Here is a 14,685-nt window from a genome sequence, read left to right on the forward strand (position 1 = left end):
GAGGTACAGCTTTCTTTCCGAGGTTTGCTCTCACTGTGTCTCTTCTGTGTTGTGGAATATTAGTTTAAGATGTGTTGCGTTTGTTTATACTGTAGAATATTTGCATTCTTTTATGTTGCATTTGTTTAACTCTGTGAAGCTGTGTTACTTTGCCTGTCTAAAACACCTGATGGTCTAATAAAGAGCTGAACGCCCAATAGCAAGGCAGGAGAAAGGATAGGTGGGGCTGGCAGGCAGAGCGAATATATAGAAAGGAGAGAAGAAGATGGGGAATGAAAGGAGGAGAGGAGGACTCCAGGGGCCAGCCACCCAGCTACACAGCAAACCATGGAGCAAGAAGGAAAAAAGGTGTATAGAAAGGTAAAAGCTCAGAGGCAAAAGATAGGTGGGATAATTTAAGAAAAAGCTGGCTAGAAATAAGCCAAGCTAGGGCCACGCATTCATAAGAAAGAATAAGCCTCCATGTATTTATTTGGGAGCTGGGTGGTGGGCCCCCAAAGAGTAAAGAGCAAAGAGCCAACGAGTTCAAAAAAACTAACTAGACTTTTGGGCTTGGACTTCCCATCTCTCAGAGCTATGAAAAGTAGTTCTGGCCTTCTAGTTTCTAGTCTCCACCCTCTCCAATCCATTCTGCATGCTCCCTCAAGTCTGTCTGTCTGTCTTTCTTCAGTCTTGGGTATTAAATCCAAGACCTAATGCTCCCACTGAAATAGATTCCCAGTGCCTAGAACCTTTAAAAAAACTGTTTATATACCTTTCCTGTTCAAAAATAATGATTTCCTGTGGCTAGCTTGATGATGTACAAGATTAGTACCTGGGCATCCTTGACCATCTCCACTCTGGCTCTGACCCTGCATCAGCTCATCTCCCTGTGCAAAGCTTGTATTTCAAGCAATTTACTCACAGGGGTGGGGGCATACCCCTTAACTTCTGCCTAGTTCCTTGACTGGATCGTAAATGCCCTTCCTAGACTGTCAATGCCTCTCCTTAGGGAAAATACTTGACCCATATCGTCTCTGTAATTCGTTCTAGACTGTGCCACTTTGGAAGGCCTAAGGCACTTTTCAAGAATAAACTGGACAGCATCTCTTAATCTTAAAAAATTATACCCACAACATTACATTTTAGTTATAGAAGTTGAATTAACTTTCAAACAAGGAGCAGGGAAAACAAATTTTTCACTAAGGCATTCTGGAGAGCATTGAAGTTGAAAAGCATGGTATCCAAATCAATACATTTCAAAAGGTTGTGACCCATCTAGGCATGGTGGCTCAAGCCTGTAATCCCAGCACTTGGACAGTTGAACCATGAGTTTGAGTCTAGCCTGGGCTACATTTGAGTTCCAGGCTTGTGAGCACTATATAGCAAGACCCTGTCTCAAAAGAAAGACACTTATAAAAAAAATAAGTTACTAAGGTATGTAGTATTTTACCAGAACCTACTACCCTTTATCCATTAAATTGTAACATTCAAGGACTTTACTGGTTGCAGACCCCAGTTGTCCCCCTCTATCCAGCAAGCTCCATGAGAATAAGAACTGATTCTTTTCTTTTTCGTAGGAGCAAACTTGACATTAAATATCAAATTATCTTCCTAGATTTCATCTTCCTCGATAAAAAACATTAGCTCCATGTTTCTGCCTTCCTTTAGTCATCCTTTTTGTGGGGGGTACTTGCCGCCTTCTGGTTTTTGATTCTACAAAAAATAGGACATAGTCTTGGGTGTCAGAGAGTTCAGCTCTGCCACTTACTTGCTACAAGATCCCATGCACGAAAGACTGCTGTTTTCTATGTGACCTCAAGCGGGTCAGAAGTCCCCTCTACCGTAGATACAGTACATCTTTCCTGACGCTTGTGGCTGTTCTGCAAACCAACAAGGTGAGAAAATACTCAATTCGTGTTCATTTTCTTCCTTTTTATTATAGAAACTGACATCATTTGGAGCTCCACTGTCCCATCTGTCTTTATTTTCTGTTGCTATAGCAAAATACCACAGTCTGAGCAACTCATACATAATAGTATTTTGCCTAGGGTATTGGAGAATGGAACACCCAGTATCAAGGTGCCAGCATTGAGAAAGGGCTGTTTTGTGTCATCCCCTGGTAGAAATTAGAAGAATGAGAGAGTATGCATGAAAAAGAGAAGCAAGAGAAAGCAAAACTCATCTTTATCAGGAGCCTGCTCCAGAAATAACAACAGTAATCTATCTTAAAGGCTCCATCTCTTAAAACCTGTACATCGATCTAGTTTCCAACACATGAACTTTCAGTCATACATTCAGACCACAGTACAGCCTCTTAAGACTGTCAGCCTTGCCATTTGATCCACAGAGACATGATGAGTGCTTCAAACACAGGCAACCGAGACTCTGATCTCATTGTACCTTCAAGAAGAGTGATAATGGAGTCCTAGAAAACTGAACATATTTGATGCATTCCTGCAGGCCCAGACAAGATATCCTTCACTATGCCCTAGCATTCCTACATCCAATTAACTGCATTGGGCTGAAAATTCTCAATCCCCATGGCATCTTTCCCCCCCCCCTTTTTTTTTTTGAGACAGAGGCTCACTATAAAACTCAGCTTCCCAAGCACTGGGATGACAGGCATGTGTCATCACATTCGACTTCCCTGGCAGTTTTCAAATTGGTTAGAGAACCCATAGCCTTGTTCAGATTTCCATTCCCAGTCATATGAGTCCCAGAACCCCCTTCACCCAACTCCCTGACTCCAGTTTCTCCTGTTCCCACAGTTACCCCAAACCCTCTCTGTGTTTAATGGGATCCTTACCATTTCTCTGCTTCTTATCTTTTCCTGACTTACACCCTTCAGCATCAGGACTCATCTCTGCAGCTTTCTTCCCAGATCCAACTCATTCCATGGCCCCTTTATGTACTTCAGTGGGTTAGGACGTTACTCACAGACCTGGGGCATTACTGTTTCCAGAACTTCACTCAAGCTCTTCCTTGCTCATTTCCTCTGCCAACTGAAGCTCTTCTTGGGAGGTATCTTCCACATAAGAACTAGAGGTTCTGGGAGGCGGGAACTTTGTTTTCTATGTCTATTGATATGAACTACACAGAGAAGTTCTTCAAATAGCTCTTGTCCCATAGTGTCAGATACTTGGTAGAGACCCAACAAATGTATTCTCCTTTTTCTCAAGACTTGGATATGTGCCTTCTCTGAGCCTTCATTCATTCATGTGTAAAGTGAGGTTCTAAGTTATTCAGTTATTATTACAATAAGATAATAAGTCATTACCTCCCAAGGCAGTGAGAGGATTAAATAAGAACGCACACTGGGTGCTAAATAGCACTGTTGCACAATCAACTGGTCAGCACTCCCTATTTCAGGCCGTGTTAATTTCCACTTCCACTTTTAATCCTTTCACCTTTCTCTTCCTGTCCTTGACAATCTCCTCCTGATCTTTAGCATAGAGATTTCCGAAGGGGTAGGCTCAGCCAATGCTTGTTCAGTGATTTTATTCACATCTACTCTGACAAGTAGTATTTATCATTGACTTAGTTTCAATTTAAAAAAAAATCTAAAAAAAGCACAGAAATTTCTTTTGGATAATCTAACTCCGTTCTTGGATTTCTGAAAGCACTGAGCCAACCGCCAACTCTCAGACTTTGGCCATTGCCCTGAAGCATGAGGTTTCTACCTAGAAGGGTTTGGGGCTAATACTGAGAACAGCCAGCCACTATAGCCTGACAAGCACACAAAGCTGTAGAGGGCATTTCCTTGTTGAGAATAAGGTCACAGGTGTTTTTCATCCTGTTAACTTTCACCTGCCACTTGGAGAATGTGGAAATCCAGGTGATACTATACAACTCTATGTAGCAACAGTTTATCGTGAGCCATTGCCCCATGCTTCGCGATGTGCTAATCGCTGTCTAATGGGGAGCGAGCCAGACAGATGTGGTACTAATTACACAAGGAAACACAATAAAACAGTGACAGAGGCACAAGTGTTATGTTGCAAGTGTGCAGAGAAGGAAACTTTTCATCCTGCCTGAGGAACCATCAAAGATATGATATCCAAGAAGTATTTTTGAAGGTAAGCCTTGAAAAATGAAGGAAATTTGGTAGGCAGAAATTTGGGGAGCAAGTAATCAAAATAAAAGAACAAAATGGCTGCATACATATGTGGTAAGTTGAAGGCTGAATGAGAAATGGATTGAGGTGGTTGGACACCTGATTCCTCTACTTCAGCCTTCTGGCTCTTTCTGTGTGTACCATCTATGCTACTTAACATAATGCTTTTGTGAAAGGAACAATTTCTGTAGTCTGAATAATTTGTTTTAACTGAAGTCTTTATAAGACTACCATGAATTCTCTTTTAGTCATTATATGTTCAAAAAAAAATCCCATCCATCCACTACCACCTCGTATCACCCGGTGTCCCTGCAAGTGGTGAGGGGACGACAGGCTGAGAAATAATGAAAGCAGCATAGGAAGTGTGAGGGCAGATACTGCGAGACAGGGCTAGGAAATACTTGAGTCTAATCAGGAGAGAACTCAGGAAATATGCTGAGACTTGATTTGCTCAGCAATGGGAAAGTATTGGTGGCTTTTGGAAAAGGCAGACATAGAACTGTGCATTTCGGAAATGTTGAGCAGCTTCCGAAAGCAGCTGCAGACAGACGGAAGGCTACAGTGGAGACCGGAAGGAATCAGCTCTCAGAGCATAGAAGTAGCAATGGAGATGGGGGGCGGGCGGGGGCGGGCATGAGTGGAAGAGATTTCTTCATTTAGGAAAAGGGAAAATGTCAAAGGTGGCCTCAAATTATTGAACACATGACATTTAGCCTGAGGTCTGAAAAGTGATTAGGAGCTAGCCAGGCAAACAGCTAAGGAAATGGCAGGCTGGCAAAGAAGCCAACATGCAGAGAAGCCCTGAAGTTCAATATCAGGAATAGCTGAAGGGCTTAAAACAGTACAGTGGGAAAGCCAGGGACTGGATCACAAAGGGCCCTCTAGACCAAACTCGAGAGATGGGGCTTCTTTCATAACGGACACTTTCCTAACACATCCGTAAATCCTCCCCAGCGCTGCAATTAAAGGCATACACCGCCATACTTAGGCCATTTATTCACTTCACATTTATAGCTAAGTGAGAGCCAATAAGTACGCACAAAGTCACAGACATGCCTTTTTGACACATCCCCCTGCTCTGTGCAGCACAGTGACAGAGTCCGATTTAAATTCACTGTACTGGCTGCACCCGATCCAAGAGAAAGCAGGGAGTTGCCTTCAAAGACACTGGTGCTCACCTAGAGAGATAATGATGGCTTTGACCAGGGGGTAGCCTGGAAGTGAGGAGCAGAATCATTTGGACGATATTAGAACTGGCAGAAATCATTAACTGACTCAAGGGAAGCTATGGTTCTAACTCAGTGTAGACAGTTGTATTATATAGTCTCAAAAAGAAATCTAAAAAATCAATAAAATATGTAGAACGAAGGAGCTTGGGCAAGGGTTCCACAGATAAAGCATTGGCTGTACAGGCATGTAGATTGAAGTTCAGATCCCCAGAATCCACATGAGAGCCAGGCAGATGTGTCAGCTGCCTGCCATCCCTGCACTCGGGAAGCAGAAACAGGAAACCCCTGGCGTACACTGGCAAGCTCAACCAGATGTGGCTGGGTTCAGAGAGAAAGCCTACGAGCAATCAAGGAAGACAAGTGACATCAACCTTGTGCATACACATGTACCCACACATGTGTACCTACACATGTGTACACATGCATACACATACATGCATACCACACACACCAAAAGAAAAAGCAAGACCAAAAAAATTACCTCTCGGCAAACTAGAACTAGAAAAGAACATTGTCAAACTAAAGAAAAAGAACCCCCACAGCTACCATCACTACACTTGATGAAAGACAGAACACAATCTCTAAGACTGGGGAGAAGCACCTTCAGTACTTGTATTAACGCACTAAAAATTCTAGCAAATGCGGCCAGATAGTAAAAGGTTTGCAGATAGCATGATTACCCAGAAAGGAATTTATGGCCTATTCATGTGCTTGTGTATTTTTGTTTCTGTTTTTTCTTCTTTTATTTGTTTTTTAGGCATTCAGCAGGCTGAAGTAGGAAGATTGCTAGGTCAAAGCCAGTCTAGACTGACTGTACAATGAGGTCCCATTTGAGGGGGCTGGGGGGGGAGGGAAGGAAAGAAGGGAGGAAGGGGAGAAGGGAGGGGGATCAAAATAAAAAGCAACTGAAAATAGATATTTAAAAATCAGTGCCATTAAATACTTCCTCAAATCAAATACTTATAAATCCAACAAAAAGTTTATGTAGATAAGCACCTACCTAAAGACAAAATAAAGATCTCAAATAACAAGAAATTTAAGTTTCTACCTCAAGGGAATTGGAAGCAGAAAAAGCCAGGTTCACTGACAATAACACAAAGAAGAAAGAACAGAGATCAGTGTATAAATAAATGAAATGAAAATATCAACAAAATCAAAAGTTAGTCTCCTGAAGATAAAAATAAAATTAGCAAAGGGTTAGCTGATGAACCAACAAAGAAGGGAATATTAAATGAAATTTAAAAATTAAAGAGACATTATAGCTACCACCAGAGAAAGAGTGGGCATCTCAAGAGACTGCTATGAAAGGTATCATACAAACAACAGATTGTATAACCTAAACGAAGTGGACAGATCTCTAGACATACACAGCCTAGCAAGTATGAACCACAGAAAAACAAATAAAACTATAGCAATCAGAAAATGTGCGTATACTAATTAAGAGTCAGTAATCAAAAACCTCTCTACAAATCAAAGGCCAGAACCAGAGGACACTGTCTCTGAATTCTACCGAACACTCAAAGAAGAGTTATCAACATTTCTTAAACTCTTCCCAAAAAGCTACAGAGGAGAAGGTGTCTAACTACTTTACAAAGTCAACATCACTGTGCTAGAGTACTACAAGGGAAATAGAAGCCCATATCGCTGGTGAGCACAGAAGCAGGAGTCCTCAGCAACACACTGGCGACCAAAGCCAAGAGTCTGTCGACACTATTCACCATGATCAAGTGCCATTTATCCCTGCGATGTGAATATGTACAACTTCAACATGTTAAAGTCAGTAAATGCTGGTCACAACATTAACACGAAGAAAAATAAAAATCACACAATTATCTCAATAAATACAGAAACCAGAACGTGACAAAATTCCATTTTTATTCAAGGTAAAATTTCTCACCAAATTGGATATAGAAGGAATGTATCTCAGCATAGTGAAGGCCACATATAAAAAGCCCACAGCTGCAATCATACTCAGTGTACAATGAGAAGATGATTCTTTTTCCACTCATCCTTTCTATTCAATAGAGTACTAGAATTCTTAGCTAGGGCAATTTGGAAAGGAAAAGAAATAAAGGACATCAAAACTGAAAAAGAAGTGGAATTGTCTGTTAGTAGATGACATGAACTTATCTGGAGAAGACTAAAATTCCCAACAAAATAGGGTTGGAAATAAGAGGTAATGTGAAGCCTCCCAGGAAATGGGTATACCATTGCAGTTGGCCAGGGCCTGCTTGCCTGTCTCCTCCAAACCAGAGAGGTTAACCCAGAGCCCAGATGTGTCCTCAGACAGCTGACTGGGTTGGCCTCCTGACACTCCTACATCCTCAGTGACCTGCACCTGGATTCTGTGCAGGATATCTGGGTGCTGCAGGACAGCTGCTGCTGGCTCACACCATTGTTGGATGGTAGCAGTTGCTGCTTGCACATAACTTTCTTCCTGTGAGGGCTTTGCAAGCCAGGGCCTATGGATCCTGGTTTGGCTGAGATGGGGAACTACCAGTGGTCATGCCCATCAAAGGCTACCAAAAGTTTCATGTCAAAAGAAATTGGGTTGATACCACTACACTTCTACAAAGTGGGAAGACTGGGAAATGTGGCCTGGAGCTGCTTTTTGCGCAGACTTTATTTGGGTCATATGTTGGAATGGGCTGAAAGGTGGCTGTAAATCACATTTTTAACTGCAGGATGGGTGCTCTAACTCTTAGGAGGAGATGAGCCACCCTTAGAAGATTCAGACTTTCAGCCTGGGGACATAGTTTAGTGGTAGAAAGCTTGTATAGCATACATGAGGTCCTAGCTTCAATCCCTAGTAGCCATGAGGGAAATAGAATTCAGAGTTTTAGAAAAGCTTCGTTTGGTTTTTTTGTTTGTTTGTTTGTGTTTGGCTGATCTGGAACTCACTATGTAGATCAGGCTGGCCTCAAACTCACAGAGATCCTCTTACCTCTGCCTCCTGAGTGCTGGGATTAAAGGTAAATGACATCACCCTGACCACAAAAGCTTTTGTCTACTGAAAAATAACGACAAAAAAAATCATAAAGGTAAGAAATTTCACAGAATAGTGATGTACAATCACTGTCATTTTATTATTAATTTTATTACACTTTAATTTAGTTTTGCAAGTGTGTAGATAAGCATGTGCCACAGTGCACATGTGCGAAAAACAACTTGGAACAGCCCATAGATCTAAAGGTAAAACAAAATTTTCCATTTTTCAGTAGGAAACATGGGAGAGCTAGGCCTGGTGGTATAGGCCTATAATCCCACCCATTCTGGAAGCTGAGGCAGGAGAACCACAAGTTCAAAGCTTGCCTGGGCTACAGAATGAGTTTCAGGCTAGCCTGGGCAACTTAAAAGAGGTTTCATTTTAAAATGAAAACAGAACCAGGACTATACCTCAGTGGTAGAGAACTCCCAAAAGTTGTCCCCCACAGATACAACACCAGCGCGCGCGCGTGCGCGCGCGCGCACACACACACACACACACACACACACACACACACACACACACACACACAATCCAGCATCACTTCCTTAGATATCCTTATGTCCTGGAACTTCTTGTTCCATGATCTTTAGCTTTCCCATGTTCTCTCTCTTCCCTTCCCTTCCCTTCCCTTCCCTTCCCTTCCCTTCCCTTCCCTCCCTCCCCTCCCCTCCCCTCCCCTCCCCTCCCCTCCCCTCCCCTCCCCTCCCCTCCCCTCCCCTCCCCTCCCCTCCCCTCCCCTCCCCTCCCCTCCCCTCCCCTCCCCTTGAGATAGAGTCTCACATAGCCCAGGCTCATGAGGTATCCAAAGATGTCCTTAAAGTCTTGGTCCTCCTGCCTCTACCTCCCAGTTGCTAAGATCATTAGTATCCACCACCACACCAGCTCTTCTACCTCTTGAAATTCCACATTTGTGGTCAGAAGATGGTGGTGACATGCAGGAATGGTCTGCTAGAGTCTACGAGAAGACTGGAGACTGGAGACAGCTGAAGAATAACCATCAGAAGAGGTGGGTGGTGCCCGGGTAGTTCCAGCTTAAACAGTGAAGTAAAACAGAGAACTTCACAAGGCAGTGGAGGAAGTTTAGAGTCTGTATCAGAGGGGTTGGCATGATCTGGGGAGCTCCCCATTCCCTGGGAGTAGGAGCGCTGACAGCAGACTGCCGTGGAAGTCAGAGAGGCTTAGAAAATCTGCACCTCGTAGACATCTTGAAGGGCTGGGGCAAGGCCACAGCAGCAGCGTCACAGCAGCACTAGCTGAAGAAACCATCAGGAGGAAAACCTCTCCTCTTCATACTGGCTCCTCAGCCCTGGATTGACTAGCCCTGAGGCACCATCTCAAAAACACCCCTGCTGTGTTAGTGTCTTTGCTTGTTTGTTTGTCTGTTTGTCTGTTTGAGACAGGGTCTCACTATGTAGCTCTGGCTGTCTTTGAACTCGCTCTATAGACCAGGCTGGCCTCAAACTCACAGATACCTGCCTGCCTCTACTTCCTGAGTGCCAAGGTTAATGGTGTGTACCGTTAACCTTGGCTTATGTTGATGTCTTGACAACATAAGGGTCTCTGTAAACTGCACTCTGGAGCAAGTGTCCTAAGATTTTATGCTGATTTAAAGTGGAACCCATTGCTGAGGATGTAGTTCAATGGTAGAGCACTTGTCTGGTATGAACAAGGTCCTGGGTTCTATCCCATTAGAAATAAATAATTCAATAAATTGTTTTGTTTGTTTGTTTTATTTCATAAATAAATATTTACTTAATAAAAATTGTTGTTTCTGCTCTAAGACATAGCATGTTTGCATTTTGTAGTCTGCCATGTCTCTTTGCTAACAGAGTCACATTTTCCCTCTTCTGAACATTTTGCAACCCTTTGAAGGGGACAAAATAAATACAGTGAAGCAGTTTCTAATCTACACTTTCTTCTCAGCATCAAACTGTCTGGACACTGCAGGTAGGCCTCTACCTTCAGAATGTATGGTTTTACCAGTTCAACAAAGTAAGGAAAATCAAACTTTTATAAGGAACTTTCTGAACTGCCAGGGTGAGGATAATCAGCCACCAGCCCAATGTGCTTCTCTTTCCTTTTGCCAAGCAGTTCTGCCCTTTGACTCCAGTCAAAGACCTCCTCTGAGAACTTCGTGGTTTCTGCTGCTTCCTTGGACAAGATCTCAGACTTCAGGAGGACCCATATCCAAGGACCCAGAAAGCAGCCTGAGCCAGAACAAGGGATAGGCAATGGCTGGGGGGCACGGGAACAGTCCCCATAGCAGCCTTACCTGCTCTCTTAGTGTAGAGCTTGTGAGAGGTGTACCAAGCCTTGAGAGAAACTGAAGGACATATATTGGTTGTGTCTCCTCAGGAACTATTCCCATCTTCGGTATACCCTATTTCCTGCTGTTCACTAGCTTATGGCCCTTATCTGTGCTCTCCTTAGCCTGGCTTTTCTATGACTGGAACACCCACAGTCGAGGTAAGAGATGTGAGCAGAATTGTGGTCCCTTCTGTGCTAAGGGTGGAGTCATAGGGACAGGGAAAAGAGAGGTGGATGGAGCGATGAGAAGAGGAGAAAAAAGTCTGGCTGCCCATGAAGCTGTAAGAGACTAAAAAGGAGGCTGCTTCTGTATCTTGAGGAGCATAGGCTGAACTCTTCGCCTCTGGGAGGGGTAAAGGGACTGGCAATAGCCCGCTGGCTTGTCTCTTTTTTCTCTGTCCCCAGATGGTAGGCGTTCAGCTTGGGTACGAAACTGGACCCTCTGGAAGTATTTCCAAAGCTACTTCCCAGTAAAGGTAACCACCTTTCCTCCGGATGCCCACCTTTCCTCCGGATGCCCACCTTTCCTCCAGATGCCCACCTTTCCTCCGGATGCCCACCTTTCCTCCGGATGCCCTTGCTCCTTATTGCTTGAACTCTTACTCCCTATTGCGATCCAGGTTTTCAACGGCTCTGATGGCCAGCAGTGAAGGTGAAGGCCTAGCAGCATAATGTAGAAAATAAACCCAAAATAGATGTGCAGGTGGGGAGACAGGAACAATACCTCCCCACAGTGTCAAACCCAAGCCAGCTGTCTCTTAGCACCAGGATCCCTGGGGATCTTATGACAATAACATCCTAGCGAGCAAGGAGTTAAGGCTGTTGGCTTGGCTCTGAACTTTTAACATCCTTTCTTCCTTCTGCTTGATCAGTCTCTCAATCTTCCTTTAACAGCTGGTGAAGACCCATGACCTTTCTCCCAAGCACAACTACATCATTGTCAACCACCCCCATGGCATTCTCTCTTTTGGTGCCTTCATCAACTTTGCTACTGAGGCCACTGGCTTTTCCAGGATTTTCCCATCTATCACTCCCTTTTTAGCAACCTTGGAAGGGATCTTCTGGATCCCTATTGTGCGGGAGTATGTAATGTCCATGGGTGAGTACAGGAAATCATCCCATTCTGAAATCCAACTCAAGATGCTACCCCAATAAGCCCCAATAGTCACTCTGTGATAGAAGACTTGACTGATTTTTTTAAAGAGTCCAGCCAGTATCAGGAGTATGTGTCTCAGCATCAGTTTCTGTACAAAGTCTGAGAGGCAGTTTGATTGGGCAGCAGGGGAAGTTATAGACATTCACAAGTTGCCAGGATTCCTTACAAAGGGTAATCAGAAGGCTAAGTGCAGAATCAAGCCCAAATGGAAAGAAGAGAGTAAAAGCCATATATTAAACATAAATACAGGGAAAACATGCCAGATTCTTTTCTGGGATGACAACTGGCTTATTTCAACTTTCATGTCAAGGAACCTTAAAGTTATTATAAAGTCTCTCATACCAGTTAGTACATACAATCTTGGTCCATGTCCTGCATCTCCTGGGAATCCCTCAATCCTTGCTTATGTCAAAGGATAAAGGACAATTATCCATCAGAATTCAGGACAACTTCCCAGTGCCTCAAACCAGGGTACTATGACAGGTTCCTTTCTCTCTGGATGAATATCTTTCTGGACATCAGAAAACAACTGAGGACAAACTAAAGGTAAGCTACATTTATCTTGAGGGGAATCCCAGAAGATGTTTCAGCTCTCCTCTTAGGTTAGTATGGCCATGTAGCAGGTGTTTCTCTCAACGGCTAGACCTTGGATGCAAATTCTGCCATCCCAATAGAGAACAGAAGATGAATTCAATGCAAAAATGGGATTTCAAAGTGATGAACATCTGCAGCTTTTGTCAAACAACAGGATGCCATCCACAATCCATTGTTCATCTACATTTCAATTTGGCTTGGTCTGCCTGCTCACCCAAAATCCTACTTAATGGATCCTTTTGGCAGCTTGCTCTTAGGAAGGAAGCACACTGGTAGTGGCTAGCCTGATCACCTCCAGAAGATATGCCTCTGGAGGGTTTCTGGAGTGGTCAGCCTGGACAGAGAGAAAGATAGCTCTACAGTCTGTGGGTAGAAATGGAACGGGTTCATATGGAAGACAGGAGACCATGAGTGGGAGCAGGTGGAGAAAATCAGGATAGCCCTTACTGGAGAGTCCTACCAAGGCAAGCAAGCAGCTGCCACTAAAGATACCTTCTCAGGCTAGGGTAAACCCAAGACATGAAGACCAAAGGCAGAAGGTGGTAACTGTCTGCAGCAGGAAGAACCTGGGAGAAGCCTTCTTCCACACTTACTTGACTCTTTGCTTTCACAGGTATATGTCCGGTGAGTGAGTTGGCCCTGAAGCACAAGCTGATGCAGAGAGGCTCAGGCAATGCTGTGATCATTGTGGTGGGTGGAGCTTCTGAAGCCCTCTTGTGCCGCCCAGGAGTCTCCACAATCTACCTCAAAAATCATAAAGGTTTTGTGAAGCTAGCACTGAAGACAGGGTGGGTCCCTAGGTTCAAGGACTCTCTTGTCATGGTGCCTTAGGCCCTCTGTAACTCTATCTACAATGACACCCTCTCTGGGAAACCTGCTAGATACCGCTATTTTCCTCTGATTACTTCCTTTTACCCTTCGCATTATGCCTTGGGGGTATTTGGACCTCTAAACATTTGGTGGTTAGATCTTGAAGTCAGGGAAAGAAGAGCAGAAAAAGGTCCATTAGTCTGGGGCTCTAGGAGAGAGTGGCTTTGTTCTGTATTAACTCCTCGCTGGGAGGCCCTGAGAACCACCCAAGGGCAGTGAAGGTACTGGCTGGGTATTCAGGGGATGGATGCTCAGAGGATGCCCCCAGAGAGTGTTTTCAGCAGCTGTCAGATACCTACTGTGTGTCAGGCTTAGTATGGGACATTGAAATACAGGAATAAACAATACCAGGTGCTTGTGGACTCACCGTCTAATGTAGATGACAAATACATGCACATATCATAACAAAACATATGTAGAATCCAGCTACTTGCCATCTCAACTACCATCCCCATGGTCTAAGCACCCATTATCTCTCTACTGGACCACTTCAATACTTGGAACTGCTCTTTCTGTTTCTGTTCCTGCTTCCCTTGCCTCAAAGATTCTATTTCCAGTTGTAGCTAGAATGATCCTGGTAACCATGAGTCAAGTTATATCATATCTCAAAATGCTCCAATGACTCCCATATCAGAGCAGAAGATCTTGAAGAAACTGGTCTTCAGCCACTACCCGAACTTCACTCCTCACTCCTCCCCATTGCCTGCTCCTTCGCTGCTAGTAAACACCATGAGTATGGAGATTTTTCCTCATCCCTTGTGTTCACTGGTGTATCCCCATGACCTAAAACAGTGCTGGCACATAAAAAAGAACTCAATGGAAATGTGTTGAGTAAATGATGTATGATAAGGGAGACATAGAAAAATTGCTATGGGGGCACCAATTTATAGAAAGACCTTGGCCCAGACTGGAGGCTTCATCAGAGAGTGACATCTGAACTGTTCTAAAGTTAAAATAAGAGTAAGAGTTGCCAATCAGACAAAAATGGGAAAAGAGCCAGACATTGTGGCTCTTGCCTGTAATCCCCCTTACTCTAGAATCTGGAAAAGGAAGACTACAATTTCAAAACTCCAAGCCTGGAGAAGTTGGCAAGATCCTGTCTCCAGCTTAAAAAAAAAAATTATAGGTCTGGGGTTCCTTCTAGTGATAAAGTGCTTACCTGGCATGTGCAAGGTTCTGGGTTGAATCTCCAGCACTTCAAAAACAACACAGTAAACAACCGAACAAAAGTGAAAACTCAGGCATTCGATGAGGAACTAGATGATATATACAGCACTACCCTAGACCAGACCCCAGGGATTCAATGAGAACCGTCAGGATTTTCACTTCTGATTGGTCAGGAGAGGACTGTGAGGCAGGGTTACGGAGTGGGGGAAGCAGGATAAAGGGGGCACTAGCTGACGGATGACAAATACACAGTGGAAATCAGGGGTGACCAATGATT

The 14,685-nt window shown here is 43.8% G+C and overlaps 1 protein-coding gene across 1 annotated transcript in view; it reads left to right on the forward strand.

The window, feature by feature from the left end:
* Positions 1 to 14,685, forward strand: part of Dgat2l6 (diacylglycerol O-acyltransferase 2 like 6) — a 30,885-nt gene that overhangs the window by 14,535 nt on the left and 1,665 nt on the right. The window contains exons 3-6 of the mRNA XM_052733458.1: positions 10,670 to 10,780; positions 11,027 to 11,097; positions 11,516 to 11,720; positions 12,985 to 13,159. Of these exons, the coding sequence (XP_052589418.1) occupies positions 10,670 to 10,780; positions 11,027 to 11,097; positions 11,516 to 11,720; positions 12,985 to 13,159 (562 nt within the window). The remainder of the gene's footprint in view (positions 1 to 10,669; positions 10,781 to 11,026; positions 11,098 to 11,515; positions 11,721 to 12,984; positions 13,160 to 14,685) is intronic.

Source organism: Peromyscus californicus, unplaced genomic scaffold, assembly GCF_007827085.1.
Source record: "Peromyscus californicus insignis strain IS unplaced genomic scaffold, ASM782708v3 Scaffold_10__1_contigs__length_136768540, whole genome shotgun sequence".
Taxonomy (NCBI): Eukaryota; Metazoa; Chordata; class Mammalia; order Rodentia; family Cricetidae; genus Peromyscus; species Peromyscus californicus.